At 40.8% G+C, this 21187-nt stretch overlaps 1 protein-coding gene across 1 annotated transcript in view; it reads right to left on the bottom strand.

The window, feature by feature from the left end:
* The window catches only part of septin9b (septin 9b), a 55227-nt gene extending 36026 nt beyond the window's left edge, over window positions 1-19201 (bottom strand). The window contains exons 1-3 of the mRNA XM_060918574.1: window positions 18735-19201; window positions 15072-15306; window positions 11427-11740 (exon numbers count right to left, since the gene is read on the bottom strand). Coding sequence (XP_060774557.1) covers window positions 11427-11740; window positions 15072-15306; window positions 18735-18777 — 592 coding nt within the window. The 5' untranslated portion in view covers window positions 18778-19201. The remainder of the gene's footprint in view (window positions 1-11426; window positions 11741-15071; window positions 15307-18734) is intronic.
* Between the last annotated feature and the right edge of the window lie 1986 nt (window positions 19202-21187).

The following is a 21187-nucleotide window of genomic DNA, read 5'->3' as shown; positions in this document are numbered from 1 at the left end:
AAGAGATATTTTGCTGATGGAAGAATTTAAAATTTCTCCCTGAGTATGTTTAAAGGCAGTGTTTTGGTTAATAAATCACCAGTAACATCTCTGACTTTGATTCCTAGCCCCTGTGAACTGAACTGTAAAATCCACATTAGCTAAACTTCAGGGGAGCTACAGAGTCGAGCCACAGGATAAGCCTTAAACAACTTCCTGTTGGCTATAGTGTGCACTATATAGGACACAGAATCAGCTACTTTCCACGACTGCCTACTTTCCAGTCTGCCGATCAATGACTGCTAGCATGGAACCAGTCATAAATAAAGTTGGTGTCAGCATTGTTGTGGACCAAACACCTGATTTTTAATCTTAATATAAAACATGATCTTGATGATGAATTTCATGTTTATGGTTCCCCATTCAAGCATATATGAATCTGGTCTTGGAACCTGGAAATAACTACCAAGATGCCAAGATGGCCACCAAGTGGACAGACTTTACTAGAAGGAATTAGGGTGTAAATTGTGTGATGCGCTACTCGATTTATGCTAGGCTTACAAGGCATTTATAAGTTCCAGTAAGTCTAATTGCCTCTCACACTCAAGCCAGCTCCACCTCCGTCATTAGGACAGGTACACCCTGGGGATCCTAGTCTTGCGACTGGGTGAGCAAACGGAGCACTGGCGCCAGTCTGTGAAGTAGCCTCTTTCACTTTGGAAAAACGAGCTTATAAAAGGCAAAGGAAAGTTTGTTCTTACTGTGTGATTATTCACGTTTGGAAGATTGAATAATGGACTGAATCACGTAAATATAACATGATAAGATGCCACCGCCTAAGAAGAATTACCATGATTTTCGGCTTGGTACTATTAATGTGAGAACAGGGAAATGCAAAAGCAAGTTAGCTGATTGTGTACTCCAGTTCAAGAATCTATCCCATGATATATCCTGCATGCAGGAAGTAAGACAGAATGGAGAAGATGAGATCTGTTTTGACGACCCTGTCCTTAAAGGATGGCAGGTGATCTATAATGGCATGAAAACAGCCAAAGCGGGTGTTGCCGTGGCTCTTGCCCCCCATGTCAGACTATTAGATGTGAACCATGTGATCGAGGGACGTATGAGTATGGTGCGAGTAAAGGTACACGGGGTTAAGTTGTACGTTTTCAACTGAACAATATGCTGAATCCACCAAGCAAGCATTCTATCAAACACCCCACAAAGAGATATGATGGGCCAAAACAGACAATCCATCATTCAAGGTAATTATCGCAGGTGATTTTAATGCTACAGTAGGGATGGAATGTGATTCGAGTAAATGGCACAGTGTCAGTCAGTTTCAAGATACCGATCCCACTAGCTTTAATAGCTGGCGATTAATAGAAACAGTGGAAACCAACAACCTGTTCTTGCTAAACACGATGTTTGCTACAAAATCTGATGAACACAAATCGTCATTTGTGTCAAACCTGGGTTACAAATGGAGACTAGACTACATCATGGCCAAGTGGTATGTGAAACGGGCGACTAAAAACTGCAGGGTCTTTCCCATGCAGAGCCAGCCTTTTGAGTCTAACCATCATGTGGTCATAATGCAAGTCCGTTTTCCAACATAAAGGAAGGCGAAGCAAATATTCCCTAATAAAGTCCCATGTGAAGTTAACCAGGACGTTCGACACCTCAGAGATGACCCATTTGTACAAGCTGAATACAGTGCCAAACTTGACCAACTCATGGAGCATGAACCAGACTTGGGGAACATGGAGGAAATCATCATCAATACAATCAGACAAGCCTCCAAGGAAACAGTTCCCTCATTAGAAAAGGGCCAAACCGAAAAACCATGGGTAAACCAAGAATATCAAGCGCGCTTGCTAAAACAACATCACGAGAAAGACCCAATTAAAAGAAAGGCCCTTAGAAATGATGTAAAGAAACTCTGTATCTGGCTTAAAAACACCTACTTTAAAACCAAGGCAGATAAGATCAACTTAGCGAGCGAGCACCATAATGTTGAGGAGGAATTCAGACTAATGAAACAGCACACATCAATGGAAAGATCCAATAAGCTGCTGATACTACTGTCCAAGCTAGAAGACCACTTCTCTGAACACTTTGGTCCATGAACATATGAGCCCCAACCAGAATTAGAATACCCAGAGAACCATCTATATATACTACCACCAGACGATCTTCCTGACATCGACACATCGGTCCCAGATAGCTTGGAAATTAAAGTGGGAATGAAGAGACTCAAGAATGGGAAATGCATGGGAACGGATAAAATATATACTGAACACTTGAAATACATGATCTCTGAATGTTTCTTGGTGTATCTTGTGCTCCTAGTGAGCTTGATATGGAGATATCTTCAAGTACCAAGTCGATGGCTCACGGCAAGCATCACATGTCTCTACAAACGTGGTCTGAGGTCATGCGCTGAGAATTACAGGGGATTGAGTATTATTGCAACTCTGTCAAAGATCATATCGGCGATAATCATAGATAGACTTCATGATGCCTATGAATATATTCTACTGCCATCACAGTTTGGATTTCATACCAATAGGTCAACTAATGATGCCATCTTCATATTATGTCACGTGCTTGAGAAGTCCAGTAAATCTGGGATTCCATTATTTATTGCTTTCATTGACTTGAAGGCTGCATATGACTGGATACCATGTGAAGCCCTGATGAAAAGTCTTGAAATCAGACTGAAATGCCCTCAAAGAGTAGCAGTCCTTAGAGCTTTATACACTAGCACAAATGCGTACATCAAATGTTCCACCAGACTGTTTGATACTCGGGTCGGATGTAGACAAGGTGCCCTGGAGTCTCCGACTCTTTTCAATATCTACATGGACTTTGTGGTTAGGATTGCTCGTCATGAAGTGGAGAGGTTATATCCAGAGGCAGGTTTTAAAATCAAGTACTGTATTCCTAACGAGGTATCACCAAGGGAACTCCGGAAAAACACAAGAGTGAGAGGGGAGAATAGAATAACGGAGCTTCTATATGCAGACGACCAAGCCATTTTTGCGGAGTCAATTGAGGAACTACAAACCATCCTCTGGATTTATGATAACACGTATACTCGGTTCAGACTGAAAATGTCATACACCAAAACAGAAACGATGGCCTTTAATATCGATGAAGCCATCAAGAACCAAGAAAGCCTCATCTATGTAAACGGCACTAAAATAAACAACGTGAGAAGATTCCGGTACCTAGGTTACACCATCACAAACTCCAGCAAGGACACGCAGACCCTTGGCTCGAGAATTGGATCCACATTTGAAAAATGGAACGAGCTTAAACATGTCCTTATGGATCAGCGTATACACCTGTCTACTAGAGTAAAGTTCCTCACTGCATGTGTGAGATCCTGACTCTTGTACAGTGTACAGACATGACAACTGACTATGAAAGAAGTCGCAAAGATCGAGGTTGTATGGAATGAATTCCTGAGGAAGATGGCGAAGGGTGGTTACAGAAGGATGATAGAACTGAAGAAAATGTGAATGATGATAAACAGGATTGGAGATTCAAACTCTCAAATGCAGACCTACACCGCATTACTGATACAAAACTGATCAAGTCCTTCTGCTTGTAGAGTAGAATGGGGTAATACGCCCCCGTGGGGTAATACGCCCCCAGCCTGTTTTATCCAAAATAACCACCAGATGGCGCAAAGTTACATTTCTATTGTTGCTATGGACTGGCTTGACAATGGGGATATACAAATATCCACTGTGGATCGCATATCAGCAACGCAGCGGAGAGAAATCAAATTTCATGGTAAGTGATATCATTTTCAGATATCAGTAAAACTGTATTTAGATAGCTGCTATTTCGTCAGATATCACAGCTGTGTATGTGGTATGAGTAGACAAGTCAGTACGTTAAAAAAATACATTAGGTATAAAAAGTTGAATCACATTTTGAAAGTAAGACCCTTTTTTGTAAAAGTGTAGTCTGTGGGGTAAAACGCCCCCTTAATGGCGGGGTAAATGGCCCCCAGGGGGCATCGTTTCCTTTTATCATAATTACTGTATTTCATACATTTCTGAATAGCAGATACATAGTTTTTAATAACATCTCGCTTACCTGGTTGAGTAAAGCAAGTAATTTGAACTGAATATTAAAAATAATTGAAATTTAAAAAAAAAATTGAAATTAAAATGCGAAATATAATAAAATAATGCCTCTATTCATTAATTCAGGGATATTTTCTTGTTTCTTTCACATTATAGGCTTAAGTAAACACTTTTGCTATCCAAACAGCTTTTTTTGAGTGAGGGGGCCTATTGCCCCACCTCAGGGGGCCTTTTACCCCACTGGGGGGGTAAAAGGCCCCCTTGGCACAATGTTTGTTTTTGTTAAAAAAAATTAAGTATTAACTTTAGGCAAACTTTAGGTGGCATTATTGTTCATGTCACTGTTGTCAAAAACTATGATTAAAACTAAACACATGGTTCATTTCAACTTGGAGAAAAACTGAATTTTCCTTAAGGGGGGCTTTTCCCCCCACTCTACCAGCGATTAAAATACCTGGCACATGTCTGCAGGATGGATAACGGAGACATAAGGAAACAGATACTTTTTGACGAACGCTCCCCAAGTTGGATGAGGTTGGAGAGACTGTTGGGGATAGATGCCCCGCAGATAAGGAGAATGATGATGGATAGGACAAAATTTCAGCGTCTACTGGATACAATAGACGCACCCTAAGGAGTCAAAATCTCCAGAAAAGGGAACACGATGATGATGATGAATTCTCTGGAGCGTGGGATGTTGAGACTTCCTTGCTATTAAATTAGTTAGCTAGCACCAATCAGTTACCTAGGGGATGTTAATTAAATGAGTATATTAACTATAAAGTATCCAGCTTGTTAATTGTGCGAGCTAGCATGCTACCATTACACCAAGGGCTTTGCCTTTGCAATAGCTAGATATAGATAGCTGGATAGTTTGTTAATTAGCAACATATATGTAGAAATAAATGCTCAGCGTGATGTGGAAAAAAATGTTTGCACCAAAATGTTTCATATATTTGTGGCAGTTGTTTGTAGTGTTGAGTTTAAACAGGCGCAAATTAGCTGCAGGCTACAATGCATGAAATAATTTAACACTAATCAAAATCACATGGAACGATGGCGAGTTAAACTGATGACTCAGCAAAAAATCTCATTTGTAGTGTTTTTGCTCTGTTTCCTCTCTCTCTCTCTCTCTCTCTCTCTCCCTCTCCCTCTGTCTGTCTCTTTCTCCTACTGTTTCTGTCTGTCTGTCTCTCTTACTCTCCCACTTTCCATCTGTGTGTCTCTCTCACTGTCTGTCTAGATATAGATCACTAGTTAGTTTGTTAATCTGCAACACACAGACACAAATGCTCAGTGTGATGTGGAAAAAAGTTTGCACAAAAACGTTTCATACATTTGTGGCGGTTGTTTGTGTCGTGTCAAGTATAAACTCAAGGCGTAAATCAGCTGCAGGCCACAAGATGCATGAAATAATTTAACACTAATCAAAATCGCATGGGACAACAGCGAGTTAAAGTGATGGCTCAGCAAAAAAAATCTCATTTATAATGTTTTTGTCCTATTTCTCACTCTCTTTCTCTTACTCTCTCTCTCCATCTTTCTCTTACAGTCTCTGTCTGTCTCTCACTATCCATATTTGTCCAGTTGTCTCTCTGTCCATCTGTCTGTCTCACGCTTTCTCTTACTGTCTCACTGTCTGTCTCTCTCACTCTACCTGTCTGTCTCCCTTTCCTTTTGTATGTCTCTCTCTCTCTCTCTCTCTCTCTCTCTCATTGTCTGTCTATCTGTCTGTTAGTCTGTCTGTCTCTCTCTCTGGCTGTCTTTTTGAAGTAGAGCATACAGAGTGATTTCAAGTTTGTTCCTAATTAAAACCTACTTTAGTTTAGGAAGTCTCTCTCTCTCTCTCTCTCTCTCTCTCACTCACACACACACACACACACACACACACACACACACACACACACACACACACACACACACACACACACACAGAGATGACTCATCCCAACCTTCCAAAAAAAACTCAAGTGATGGAAAGATGAAAAAGATGGACGCTGACCAGAGGCATTTTTCTGGACTGAGATCAGAAGATGGAGTGATCTAAACAACAGAGCGATGATAACGGAGGAGTGTAAAGAGAGAAGAAGAGCGAAGAGGTCTTCCATTCCATGGTGGTGGGAAACTTGTGTGACCTTTGACCTTTTCCATACTGCACCACATAAACACACACACTTCCTGGAGACACATGATATGTGTGTGTGTGTGTGTGTGAGAGAGAGACAGATGTGTTGGATGTTGTGTTCATATATGGTAGCTCCAACTATGTCAGAGCGCCCTCTACTGATAATACATCCCTCTATTTATTAAACCGAATTTCATTTAATTATCATTTATTTAATTATTTGACTTGTTTATTTAATTCATTTCGTTAATTATTATTATTATTATTATTATTCACTACTTTATAGCCTGTTGCGTCTCAGCAGAAGCATTTAAAGCATTTTAAAAATTAAAAAAATCATGTATAAATATTAAAAATAAAAGCACAGAATGAGCACTTGGTATGTAATGCATGATCTATAAATCTGAAAATAAATAAATAAATCTTGCTTTATACTGCGACAGAATTTTTAAAGAATCTGTGAGAGGTGTGAATGAAACAAATTGGTGTTTATTCACTGTTCTGACAAACATGAAGCCCTGTTCACACTGGATGAAGTGTTTCACAGGGAAATGAAGTGAAGTTATTGCTGTGTGTGGAAACATGATGCTGTATTTCATGTGAGCTGGGAATAATACTCTGTATACGTTATAAATCCTGTGCGAACTGACATGTAAAAGATTCCGTCATATCCTGTGGGAAAATAAACAATATTCTGGCTGAATAACTGAGCCCTCACTCTATATACTGTTTAAGGTCTGAGGAAACAGCTGACAGGAAGGAAACTACACTTCCTGCTGCGTGTGTGAGGTCATTTCCTGTGCGTTTGAGACAGAGACCATCCTCTTCACACATTCAACCTAATTTTTTTATGATGCAATGTCATTTTAAAATTTGTGGCAATTAAAAACAAACGCCTGCTAAGATCAAGAATAAGTGTGCTAATGTGAATTCTAGATGCTAATCAGTGGAAAAATATTCACACCTTTTCTATAATAAAGGCTTGTTCGAATTTAACAGGTCATACCTCCAACACTGCTCAAAGTTTACAGTTGTGAGAACACTGTTGCTAAGCAACTCAGAAATATACAATATACACAAGCTAGCTAATGATGCTAATGATCGATTTAGCGAGCACATAGCTGTTAAATGTTTCATACAGACACTAGAAATACACAGTGACAGTGAAAATGTAATAGAAACATCTGGAACATCAACATTTACCTCAAATGTGTTGGTTAATTAAAAAAAGAAAAGACGCTGTGTGGCTAAAATTATGATTTTGCTAACTAGCATGTAGCTATTAAGTCAGTGTAAAGATACAGAGAGTGGAAACAACACAAAACCATCCAGAACGTCAACATTAACCTCAGATGTGCTGATAAATTAATAAAACTGACACTGTCTGACTAAAATTATGATTTCACTACTTAGCATTTAGCTGTTATATCTTTTACAGATAGTGTGAAGACACAGTAGGAGTGGATATGAGGCAGAACCATTCGGAATGTTAATACTTACCTCAGATTTGTTGGTTAACTATTAAGAAAGGAGTTTGAGGAAATTGCACTGTGGCATCAAATACTAACTACCAGGGTTTCGGCCATTTTGACAAAAACAACAATGAAAGATAACATTTATTGATGTTAAATGTGAATTTATTTGTGGGTGTTGTTTAATCTATTTTCAGCGTATGTCATGCATGATTTATAATGATTAGCTTTACTATTATTTAGATCAAGATTGTTGTTTAAATATCATATTTTCTTCTTCTTTTTAAATATTTTGGTTCCCTTTTTTAATTTGTCTAAGCCCTTTTTTAATATTCTGTAATAAACTCAGGAATAATGAATTGAATCAAATGAAACTGAATTGTGATTGATTTAATCTCTTTTATTTCATAATGAGAGGAACATGCACACACACACACACACACACACACACACACACACACACACACACACACACACACACACACATTACGTAATTCTTAGTTGCTCTCTACTTTCCCTCCATTATTCCTCTGTGACATTTTCAGGAATTTTGCAGACTCGTGTGTGTGTGTGTGTGTGTGTGTGTGTGTGTGTGTGTGTGTGTGTGTGTTTGGGGTCTGCAAACACCTCAAGAGCTTCCATCTGCTCACACAAACCCTCTTTATATGTCTTTGTTCATGTTCTTCTAGTGAGTCAAACTCTGTAGTAAAAACAATGTAGTCTCTCTCTCTCTCTCTCTCTCTCTCTCTCTCTTCCACATGCCTTGAAGGCTCCTCTTTTTTTCTAAACAGTGGTGAATGTGCACTGTGAAAAACCCCATGACCTGATAACAGGCACATGCTCTCTCTCTCTCTCTCCCCCTCTCTCTTTCTAGAGTTTCCTCTGAGGGAAGTGTCCCTATTAGCCATGTGCGTGGTGGTCATTTCTACACATTTTTGGCAATAAAGTCTATCAACTTGATAGACTTTATTGCCAAAAATGTGTAGAAATGACCACCAAAAAAGTCTTTGTGTAGAATGTGTAGAAATGACCACCAAAAAGTCTTTTCTATAAAAGACTTAAGAGCTACTTGATAGACTTTGAAAGTCTATCAAGTAGCTCTTAAGTCTTTTATAGAAAAGTGTAAAGACACAGTGAGAGTGGAAATGAGACAGAACCATCCAGAACATCAACATTTACCTTTAATAAAAATTAATAAAATTTTAAATTTGAATAAAATTAATTACAAACCGTAATTACAAAGTACTGCCATGATTTCCAGTAATGTGGGGAAAAACATGGTTTTAAAAGAGTTATTTAAAAATGCAGAAATATTTTCGGTGTTCTGTTGGTGTTCTGTTAGTGTAATTTAAGTGAACACTACTTTGAGTACTCAAACTTCTGACTTTCAACTCTCCTAGCATTGGATTTGTGTGTGCTAAAAGACATTATTCCATTGCAAAAACCACAATGGAAACACACTTTATGGCATGATTGTAGGTTTACACACCTGACTTTATGACCTCTGTTCTATAACGTCCAGTTGAGTGTAAGTTATTTCTATAGTTAAACCTTTAATACACTAAACAGGAAGCAGCTCCTCCCTGCAAAGTTGAAATGACATACACAGCTAGCTATAAATACCTCACACACATCTCTTCAAATAAATATCAAATAAACAGCACAGAAAAAAATTACACCATAAACATACAGCTAAATCTTCAGACATAACAGCTCAACTTAAATACAGGGGAATGTTTCATCACCACAGCGACGGGTGGTTTTCATATCAGCTACGTCCCAAATGCCTTTGGTTCAGGTCGGAGAAATGCTAAGGTTTTAACGGGATTTGTTTACCGATGTGTGTATTGTGTAAAGTTAGATATATAAAATTGGTATAAAATGTAAAGTTAGTGATATTATCTGATGACTATAGATAATGCTAGCATAGTTATAATTTGCTCATTGGCAATCTTAGCTAGCTACAGTTGTGGTCAGAAGTTTACATACACTCATCATGGGCATGAATGTCATGGTAATTTTGGGCTGTTGATGATTCCCTTGAACTGTTCTTTTTCCAGGGTGGAATGATTGTACAGCATACATCTTTAATGAATTCAAAAAAACAAGAACTGAGTGCACAAGTTTGAATTTATTTTGGATTTTCTCTAATCCCCTGGCGACTTGTCCAGGGTGTACCCCGCCTTTTGCCCATAGTCAGCTGGGATAGGATCCAGCTTGCCTGCGACCCTGTAGAACAGGATAAAGTGACTAGAGATAATGAGATGAGATTTTCTCTAATCCACACAGGGTCAAAATTATACATACAGGCTCAAATATATACATGCAACCCCACTATTTGGTTAAATGTCCCTTAGCAAGTTGCACCTTGACCAGATGCTTTGGGTAGCCATCAACAAACTTTTGGCATAATTCTGGCTGGATATTTGACCACTCTTCTTGGCAGAACTGGTAGAGTTCATTTAAATTGGTTGGTTTTCTGGCGGCGGCACGGTGGTGTAGTGGTTAGCGCTGTCGCCTCACAGCAAGAAGGTCTGGGTTTGAGCCCCGGGGCCGGCGAGGGCCTTTCTGTGTGGAGTTTGCATGTTCTCCCCGTGTCCGCGTGGGTTTCCTCCGGGTGCTCCGGTTTCCCCCACAGTCCAAAGACATGCAGGTTAGGTTAACTGGTGACTCTAAATTGAGCGTAGGTGTGAATGTGAGTGTGAATGGTTGTCTGTGTCTATGTGTCAGCCCTGTGATGACCTGGCGACTTGTCCAGGGTGTACCCCGCCTTTCGCCCGTAGTCAGCTGGGATAGGCTCCAGCTCGCCTGCGACCCTGTAGAAGGACAAAGCGGCTACAGATAATGAGATGAGATGAGATGAGATGAGATGAGATGAGATGAGATGAGATGAGATGAGATGAGATGAGATATGACATGGTTTCCTGGCACAGATCCTGCTTTTAAGAGTAGTCCACAAATTTTCAATAGGGTTGAGGTCGGGGCTTTGGGACGGCCATTCCAGAAGCTTAATGTTAGCCTGCTTTATCCATTCCAAAACCAGATTTGATGTGTGTTTGGGATCATTGTCCTGTTGGAACACCCAATTGTGTCCAAGTTTCAACTATCTAGCTGTTGAATTGAGCTGAAGTTGAGGAATTTGGAGGTAGTCCTCCTTCTTCATTATTTCATCCACTTTGTGCAATGCACCAGTACCACTGGCAACAAAGGAGCCCCAGAGCATGATGCTACCACCACCATGCTTGAGTTAAAAGAGTTAAAAGACATTGTAGAACCTTCAGCACCACTTATTAACAGATTTAAGTGAATGTATGTATATATTTGAGTCTGTATGTATAATTTTGACCTGTGGATTAGAGAAAATTCAAAATAAATTCAAACTTGTGCACTCAATTCTTGTTTTTTTGAATTCATTAAAGATAAGAACAGTTCAAGGAAATCAGCAGCAGCCTAAAATTACCATGACATTCATGCCCATGATGAGTGTATGTAAACGTCTGACCACAACTGTAGCAAGAACTACTTAAGAAATAGCACATCCTTCTTTTTCACATGTATGTATTATCTAGTGTGACTTATAAAACAAGAGTGTTAGCTCATTGTTTGTGTGTTAGCTCACTGTTTGTGTTAGCCTCACTGCTAACCATGATCTAAAATGTTTCCACACTGTATGTTTCTTTGTACTGTAATTAAAGCAGCTAATTAAACTAATTAAGCTACAGCTAATTAAGAAAGGTGTGCACTTACTGTGTCCATCATTGTTGGGTGATTTCCGTCCAGCATGACTGAATGATGGGCAGCCCATTGTGATTGCAGATGAATGTTGATGATTCTCCGGACCTTTGACCTCAGGTGGCTTGCTGACGTTGATCTCCAGCGGTTCGTTCCTCCTGAAAGTAGTCTCGGGGAGTTGTCTTGCACTGACATTGGATGGTGTCCTGACGATTGGATTAGTGGTCTCAAGGGTCTTGCTGAATGTGACAGAATGCTTTTGCGACTCTAGCATCTTGTTGTGGCCCAAAATGTCAGGCTTCCTCAGGTTGAAGCGGGAAATGCCAGCACTGAGAGAGGCGGGATAGATTATAGTTAGAAGAGGAGGTGTAAGTAAAATCGATATGAATATAAGTGATAGTTCTGCAGCAAGGATCTGCACTTGTGACTGGAAGGATCTAATTTCCAAACCAGGACTACCCACACTTTTTGGGCTTTGAAGAAGACTCTTAACCCAATCACTGACAAAGGAGCTTTACCATCCAAACTTCTTCTCCATCACTGTTGTGACTACTATGACGGGGAAGTGGTGGCTCAGTGGTTAAGGCTTTGGGCTACAGATCAGAAAGCTGTTAGTTCAAATCCCAGCACAACCAAGCTGCCGCTGTTGAGTCCTTGAGCAAGACCCTTAACTGCACTGAAGTATCCTGTCTCAGTTATAAGTCATCAGACAAATATCTCAATGCATCTCTATATGGTTCCTTCTAGCTCCTTTGCCAAGAATTCCACCCTTGACCACACAAATGTGACGATCAACCCATTTGTTCCCACTTTCAGTCCTGTTCTGAACCTTGGGACATGCTGTTCTCACACAGTGACTTTCATATCTCCAACCATGCTGCTGATGTGTTTGGATACAAGGCCATGCATTACTGAAACTGTCGTCCTTGCAGACACTGACCCTATACAAAAAGCCTGAGAACACTGTCACCAGTTCGCAGCTTTCTCAACTTGTCAGCAGCCTTTGATCCTGTGAATCATCAGATATTCATCAGCACTTTTGCTGACTAAGAAATTAGGAACTTAAGCCTGGTTTCCATCATATCTTCACAACCAGTCCTGCTACGCAACATGGAAAAGTACCGATTCTTCATTTCACATACTCACAATGGGAGTACCTCAGGGGTCAATACTTGGTCCATTCATGTTCTCAAAGACTATGTTTGCATTACCAGGCTGAAGTGACTTAAATCTGATTTTTTTTGCCTTAAAGGAACAGTCCACCGTACTTCCATAATGAAATATGCTCTTATCTGAATTGAGACGAGCTGCTCCGTACCTGTCCGAGCTTTGCGCGACCTCCCAGTCAGTCAGACGCAGTCAGACGCGCTGTCACTCCTGTTAGCAATGTAGCTAGGCTCAGCATGGCCAACGGTATTTTTTGGGGCTGTAGTTAGATGCGACCAAACTCTTCCGCGTTTTTCCTCTTTACATAGGTTTATATGACCAGTGATATGAAACAAGTTCAGTTACACAAATTGAAACATAGCAATTTTCTATGCTATGGAAAGTGCGCACTATAATGACAGGCGTACTAACACCTTCTGCGCGCTTCGGCAGCGCATTGATATCTGAGCTCCGTATCAATGCGCTGCCGAAGCGCGCAGAAGGTGTTAGTACGCCTGTCATTATAGTGCGCACTTTCCATAGCATAGAAAATCGCTACGTTTCAATTTGTGTAACTGAACTTGTTTCATATCACTGGTCATATAAACCTATGTAAACAGGAAAAACGTGGAAGAGTTTGGTCTCATCTAACTACAGCCCCAAAAAATACCATTAGCCATACTGAGCCTAGCTACATTGCTAACAGGAGTGACAGCGCGTCTGACTGTGTCTGACTGACTGGGAGGTCGCGCAAAGCTCGGACAGGTACGGAGCAGCTCGTCTCAATTCAGATTAGAGCATATTTCATTATGGAAGTACGGTGGAGTGTTCCTTTAATGTGACACAGATCTGATGTTTTCAGGACTGTGTGGACACAGAAAAGCGATCTTTTCAAATCAGATTTGAGTCACTTTCATACATGGTCCCAGATTGGATACGTATCAGATTTGTGGCTGTGTGACATGAATGAGAACAGTCAGATCGGAATTCATGTGGCTTTTGCCTGAATGCTGTCTTCAACAGCGCCAGCAGTTTGGTAAACAACAATGGAGGAGAGCTACAATAGCTGCAAAAACAGCAAAAGTGAGTCGTTTGGCATTTTTTCACCTTCTCTCCTAATCATGTACAGCTGACAAACTGTTTGTCGTCCTCCAAATCAAAATGTGATGCATACATTAGCTACTAGCACATCCATTTAATTGGTTTTATTACCATGAGTCATCTCACAAATATGATGTTTTTTGTTGGTGGTGATGCAGATGACTTGTGCAAAAATGTATCAGTGTGCGCATATGTGCTGTTTCAGAGGACAGATGTGTTCGCATTACACTTAGATACAGATCACTTGTAATTATGAATGTGAACTGTCAAGACAGGCAGATCCGATCCAATGAGCAAAAAATCAGAATTGCAAAATGAGGCTTATGTGAAAGCAGCCTAAATAGTAAATCTCTGGACTCTGTGATCTGTTCCTCCTATGCAGATGATACACAACTTTACGTCTCATTTGCTTTCCATAAACCTCTCTGGTTTCCACAAGGCCTCAAAAGCTCTCAAAAAATAAATCTTGATGAGACAGACCTGATTTTCCTACAAGCTGAGAATGTTTCTATGTTGGACCATCAACGCCCTTATAGTTCCTCATAGCTTAGAATTTTTGTGTGATTCAACCACTAGTTCCTGCAGATTTCAGCTTTGCAATATCAGAAAAATACAGTCTATCCTGACTACATCATCTGTTCAGACTAACAAACAAGCTCTAGTTATTTCCAGACTTGTTAGACTTGGATCTGTAATGACACAACAGAAAAGCGTTTGCCCTATTGTCAGGAAATCAAATTCAGTTCAAATGAAGTTCAAATGATGACCTCAGATATCTGTGGTCAGGAGCCATACAGGGGTCAGGACTCGGTCCACTGTTGTTTTCCTAAATAGTAAATCTCTGGACTCTGCAATCAGAACCCATGTCTTCTATGCAGATGATACACAACTTTACTTCTCTTTGGCTTTCTTAGACCTCTCTAGTATCCAGAAAACATCAACAATACCCTTACGGTCCCTTGCAGCTTAAATATTTAGTGTGATTCAACCACCAGGTCCTGCAACATCAGAAGCATTTTATCTATCCTGAATGCATATGCTCAGACCTGCTGATGAGTTGTAGTTATTTCCATACTTGCTGGTCTTGACTCTCAAGTGGTCCAACAGAAAAGCGTTCATCCAAGGAGCAAAACAGGCCTTGCTCTCTGGATGGGAGGGGCATAATCTCTCCTCTGTCAATCAGAGGTACCTGATAGTCCTCACCTTACCCTCTTCTACTACAGGTCACTAAAGGCTTTAGTGACCTTTACCCCCTACCCATTCCCTACCCCTAACCCTAACCCTAGATTTCTTATTTCCTGTGGTTGCTTATTAATTCACTGCCTCCATTTCTCGAGAGTTTTATCTACATAGCAACAGTAACTCAGTGAGGGTGGGGTCGGTGATCCAGAATACAGTTAGTTATTGTCATACCTGGGGGAGCTGTCAACAGGTTTGGGGTTGATGCCAATGCTGAGCTCGGCTCGGCGTGATGCAGCTTCGGGGGTCTGTGGTTTGGGCTTGATGGCACCGTTGGCACCGAGCTCATGACGGCGGCTGATGGATGGAGAGATGGAGCTGCGCTGGATGGAGGGAGAGCGACGCATGTGAGGAGAGGAAGAGTTCGAAGACGAATCCACATTCTCGACCTCGAATGACCTCTTCAGTGCTGCAGAGAACAGAGCAAGACTTGAAAATTATTTAAATCTGCGCAATCTGAAAGATCAACGCAGTGATGATAACCAGCTGAGTGTGTGTGGGGGGAGGGGTGTGTGTGAGGGGGGAGTGTGTGTGTGTTTGTCTTGCCTGCTTGTGTTAGTAAAAGCATTTTAACATTTGTTTATCCCATGTGTTTTTTTTTGTGTGTTTGTCTTTTAAATGTGTTTGTGTGTGTGTAAGTTTACGCTGTTAATTCTGGGGGATTTAATGTTGTTTCTGTGTTTAGAGGAACAGCAACAACCACAACACACACACACACTAAGAATAACAGCATCTGAACGGATCAACATCAAGTAACCGATTCTACAAAATCTGCTGTGTGTGTGTGTGTGTGTGTGTGTGTGTGTGTGTGTGTGTGTGTGTGTGTGTGTGTGTGTGAAAATAATGAATCTATTGTCCAGACGGTCAACATCACAAGACGTTCACACTGCAAATAAAGTGAAAAGAAAACCAAGGGGCGGAGCCTTAAGGGCACTCACACTCCTCAACACGGTGGCCCGAGGTTGTTGCCATGGTGACGGAAGTAAATACCAATAGTGAAGCAGAAACGGGAAGCAGCTCTGCCCATGACTTCCTGGATGGAAGTATGGAAACTTCCCGATATAACAAAGTCCAGGACAAAACACACACACTCACACACACTGCATACACCAGCCATTTTTATACACCAGACTGACATACAGGACATTATCACAGTGTGTGTGAGTGTGTGTGTGTGTGTGTGTGTGTGTGTGTGTGTGTGTAAAACAGCTGATGTGTTAAGATTTGAGCACAACCACTCCCACTGCAGCTGCTCACACACACTTTCTATAGGACAGAAACAGCTGAGCAACTACACACACCCTCTGTCTGTCTGTCTGTCTGTATTTCCAAATATATGTATATCTATCTGTTTGTCTACATGTCTGTCTCTCATATACATTTTTGTCTATCTATTCATCTGTCCTTCCTCATATTTGTTTGTCTGTATTTCTATAAATTTCCTAAATGACTTGAGCACCACTACGTCTCCACATAGTTTTATAAATTGGGACTTTGTTCTTGTAAATTTCCAAATACATGAAATTAAGCATCAGTTCCAGAATCTAATCCTGATTACCATAATCCCATGTACCAGCGCCACGCGACTCCTTAAAGGAATAATTAACAAGTCAGGTTATACCTAAAATATCACAAACTGCACACTGTTAATACTGGCCTTTCTTCCATTTTAGGATCTTGTGCAACATGAAGCTCCGCCCCTCCAGAGGACAATGCAGCTAACGCAGTCATGTTGCTGAATTCACATGTCGGAGTTCATTACAGCTGAGAAAAGAAATTCAGTCATACCAGAAGAACTGAAAGTGCAGAAAGTGTTCCGTTAATATTCCAATCATTTCATTTAAATAACTCTCTGGCACAAAGTGAGTGTGACTCGAGAAGGGACGGAAATTAATTTCATCACAGTTTATAATAATAATAATAATAGGGCGGCACGGTGGTGTAGTGGTTAGCGCTGTCGCCTCACAGCAAGAAGGTCCTGGGTTCGAGCCCCGTGGCCGGCGAGGGCCTTTCTGTGTGGAGTTTGCATGTTCTCCCCGTGTCCGCGTGGGTTTCCTCCGGGTGCTCCGGTTTCCCCCACAGTCCAAAGACATGCAGGTTAGGTTAACTGGTGACTCTAAATTGAGCGTAGGTGTGAATGTGAGTGTGAATGGTTGTCTGTGTCTATGTGTCAGCCCTGTGATGACCTGGCGACTTGTCCAGGGTGAACCCCGCCTTTCGCCCGTAGTCAGCTGGGATAGGATCCAGCTCGCCTGCGACCCTGTAGAACAGGATAAAGCGGCTACAGATAATGAGATGAGATGAGATAATCTAATGCAATGTGATTGTTCTGTAAGTAAGAGTCAGGAGGTCCTGAGAAGAAAGAACAGACGGTCAAGTCAGAGGCAGTGAGTCACGTCTCAATCTCAGCTTCAATAATCACATTCATCATTAAAATGTTTATTTTAATATTCATTGTTTTTCTTGCCAGAATACAGTGTACATCATGACGTCACTCCTCTTAGTGCAATAATGTGCTTCCTACTTTGTAATTAAGTTATTGTTTAGTGTTTGTACACACTGCATTCGACACGCTGATACCGACAAACATCAAAACGTCCATTTGAAGTTAATTAAATAATTACATCATTAGATGATTAGATGAAGATTATTCCTCATTAATTAATTAATAAAGTCTGAAAGTTGCTGTTTTGTTCGAGGTTTCAAGGGCAAGAAAAATGTCTGTCTCCTAAATACACACATTCCTGTAAAACACACACACACACACACACACACACACACACACACACGCATAATCCTCCATTATAGTCAATGAGGAAGTTACTCATCAACAACAAAACTGACACACACAGTACTTGTCAAACAAGAATAGATTCCCCCCCCACCACACACACACACACACACACACACACACACACACACACAAAGCTAAACCTCTAGAATAAAACACAAAAGAGACGCAGAAGACAAGGCATTCTTCGACACTGAACATCCTGAAAGGTGTGTGTTCCTGTGCAGGTGATGTCTTTTATTTACTGTCAAAACACACACACACACACACACACACACACACACACACACACACACACACACACACACGTGTGCACTGTTATAAAAGTTACAGGAAATCAGGGCTAAACATGGAGAGATGTGCTGCGTAATTATGTATGAACAGCCTGATCTGTCTGTCTGTGCATCTGTCTATCTGCCTGATCTGTCTGTCTGTGCATCTGTCTATCTGCCTGATCTGTCTGTCTGTGCATCTGTCTATCTGCCTGATCTGTCTGTCTACATACTAATCTGTCTATCAGCCATTTCTAGCAAAAGAAAAAACAGTGAAAATGGACACCTATAGTGTTTGTATTGATGCAAACTGACTGTAAAAGTTAGATTATCTGTCTGTCTCTCAGTCTGTCTGTCTGTCTGTCTGTGTGGGTGTCTAAAGCACTGTCTTACCAAGCCCAGATTTTAAGTTTCTCTTCCTCACGCTTTTTAAGAAATTCCTTTTTTTCCTGTCACACATCTATTCTTCCTCAAACTCAATCAAAACCCCAGAAAGTCGAACTCGGTGACCACAGAAACTCTCACATTCATCTTTTTTTTCTTTTAAACCCTAAAAAGTTTCATGACATTAAAAAGAGATGGTACTGGGACGTCTAGTGCATCAGATCATCACCAAACACCAGCACACCTTTTTAATCCAATTCTATTCCTTACACTTCATTCTGCTCTGATGATAATTACGATATGCAAATATCAGATTTAACTGTCAGAATTCTGATTGGCTGAGAGAGCCACAGGGCCCAAAGGACATGAAGACAGCCGTCTGTGTCTTACCTGAGATTCTGTCTCTCTCCATTCCGGCATTACTGATCCACATGGAGCTCTGAGTGTCTCACTGCGTCCACACACACACACACACGCTTCCTTTTCCACCGAGTCCACTGAGTCACTCCGTCTCTTTCTTTTATTCACACACTTCCTCTATTCAGCAGTCCAGTTAGTCACTCTCTTTCCCCTCCTCCCTCCCTCTCTCCTTCTTTCCCTCTCTCTTTTTCTTCTGTTCCTTTTACTACTCTCAGCTTTCCTTTTTCTCTCTTTTTTCTTCAGCCCTCTTTTTCTTTCTTCTTTTTCCTTCTGCAAATCTCAGAGACAATTTTTTTCTCCTTATGGACCAACTTTTCTTTCTTCTCTCTGTCTCTCCTTTTCTTCCCCCCTCTCTCTCTCTCTCTCCTTCAGCTAATTTCAGAGTACTAACTCTCTCTCTCTCTCTCTCTCTCTCTCTGGGTTACTGCGTGGCCGTGTGCTGCTCAGACGGACGTCCTGCCGTTTTTTTCCTCTCCACACTTCCTCCTCCTCTCTGCTCGTGCTGCCATGGTGTTGTGAATGAGGCTCATGTGAGCTCCAGAATCTCAAAATAAACCTCCTCATTGCTCAGAGCTGGACAGGAGGAGCACACGTGTCTGTGTTGGACTGTTTGTAGTCCATCTGTTTCTCTGCACAAAGTATTGAACCCCCCCCTCATCAACATCTGGTCAGTGGTGATCTCTTTCCATCGATGGAAGTCCAGCTTATTTTCCTGGACTAAAATTCTTGTGTTACTTTTGCTGGGGAAATGTTCCTAAAATCCTTTGATTAATGTTTCTAGACTAAACTTTATCAACTAAACTTCTTAAAATCAAGTCCACAGGTGTAACCTTGAAAGCTAAAAATCCTGCTCGAGGGTTCCTGTGCAAATTTTGTTTCAGTTCCTGAAATCCCTGGATTAAATTCCCTGCACTGAAGTTTCTGAACTAAAGTTTTTGAGATTAAGTTAATTATTTAATGATCATGAGATACAGATACAACTTTATGAGTTTATTCTTCTGGACTAAAAATGGTGGGCTAAAGTTCCTGGACGAAATGATCAGGGGTTAAATATTTTTTGTTAAAATTCCTGAGATAAACATCTGGACTAGTATCCTTGAACTAAAGTTCCCGGGTTTAAGTATCATGGTTAAAGTTATTGGAATGTCCTTGGATAAAGTTCCTGGGATAAAAATTTCTGGAATAAAGATCCTAGTCTAAAGTTTCTGTATTAATTCATCCTGAGGTAACGTTCTCTCAGTTCCCGGATTAAATTTCCTACACTGAAGTTTCTGTACTAAAGTCGCTAAGATAAAGTAAATTATTTCAAAATCATGAGGTACAGAACATGGTATAAAGTTCTTGAGATAATTTCGCAGTGATAAAGTTCTTCAGTGGGAAGCCAGCTCGTGGGTTGAAGTGTTTAAGCTTTCTGGGTTTAGGTTCTTATATGAAAAGTCATGGAGTAAATTTCCTGGATTCAATTTTCTGGGCTGAGGTATGTGAGATAAGTCCTGTGTGGAATGAAGTTTCCTGGGATAAAACTCCTGGACTGAACTTCTCCTTGGCTAAATTTTCTGAAATAAAATTAATGGAGTAACGTTTCTGCATTAAAGTACCTCAGGTTAAAGTTCCTGGACTAACATTCCTGAACTAAAGTTTCTGTTCTTGTACCTGGGCTGAATTTCCTGGGCGTTCTGAGACGAACCTTTCCTGAAGTAGCAAAATCTCCAAGCTAAAGGCCTGGGGTTAAAGTTCCTGGGCTAAAGTTTATTTACTAAAGTTTCTAAGCTAAAATTCCTAAACAGAAAGGATAGAAAGAAGGTGGTGCCGTCGCTCTTTTTGCTCCGCCCCCTCAAACAGGACTGTTTGGAAATGTAGCCCGATAACAATCATAATAAAAAAAATTAGCTATAAATAGACCACAATAACAACATATTTGTTTGTATACAAATAATATAGGATATTTTACACAGATTCAGTTCTACAAATCACTATTTTACACACACACACACACACACACACACACACACACACACACACACAAGTGTGCGCTTATCGAGCCTGAAACATTCCTGAGCCTCCCTGCAATCCTACGCTGTTCTTACGCAAAATGAAATGATGATGGATGATGTTGACCTTTGACCTTAACATCCACTCGGACTCTTTTAGGACTCTTCACTCACATCTTTCACACACACACACACACACACACACACACACACACACACACACACACACACACACAATAATTTCCACCAAAGCAGCTGGATTAGAGTTACACGTGAGCATGTGCACATATGCATAAAGAACACACACACACACACACACACACACACACACACACACACACACACACTCTCTCTCTCTCTCTCTCTCTCTCTCTTTTGGGATACATTAACAGACGTCATCACTTCTGAATCTGAACTTTGACCTCCAGGCTG

Source organism: Neoarius graeffei, chromosome 4 (genome assembly GCF_027579695.1).
Source record: "Neoarius graeffei isolate fNeoGra1 chromosome 4, fNeoGra1.pri, whole genome shotgun sequence".
Lineage (NCBI taxonomy): Eukaryota > Metazoa > Chordata > Actinopteri > Siluriformes > Ariidae > Neoarius > Neoarius graeffei.
Note: the sequence above shows the minus strand (reverse complement) of the source record. Positions and strands in the feature narration are given on the sequence as shown.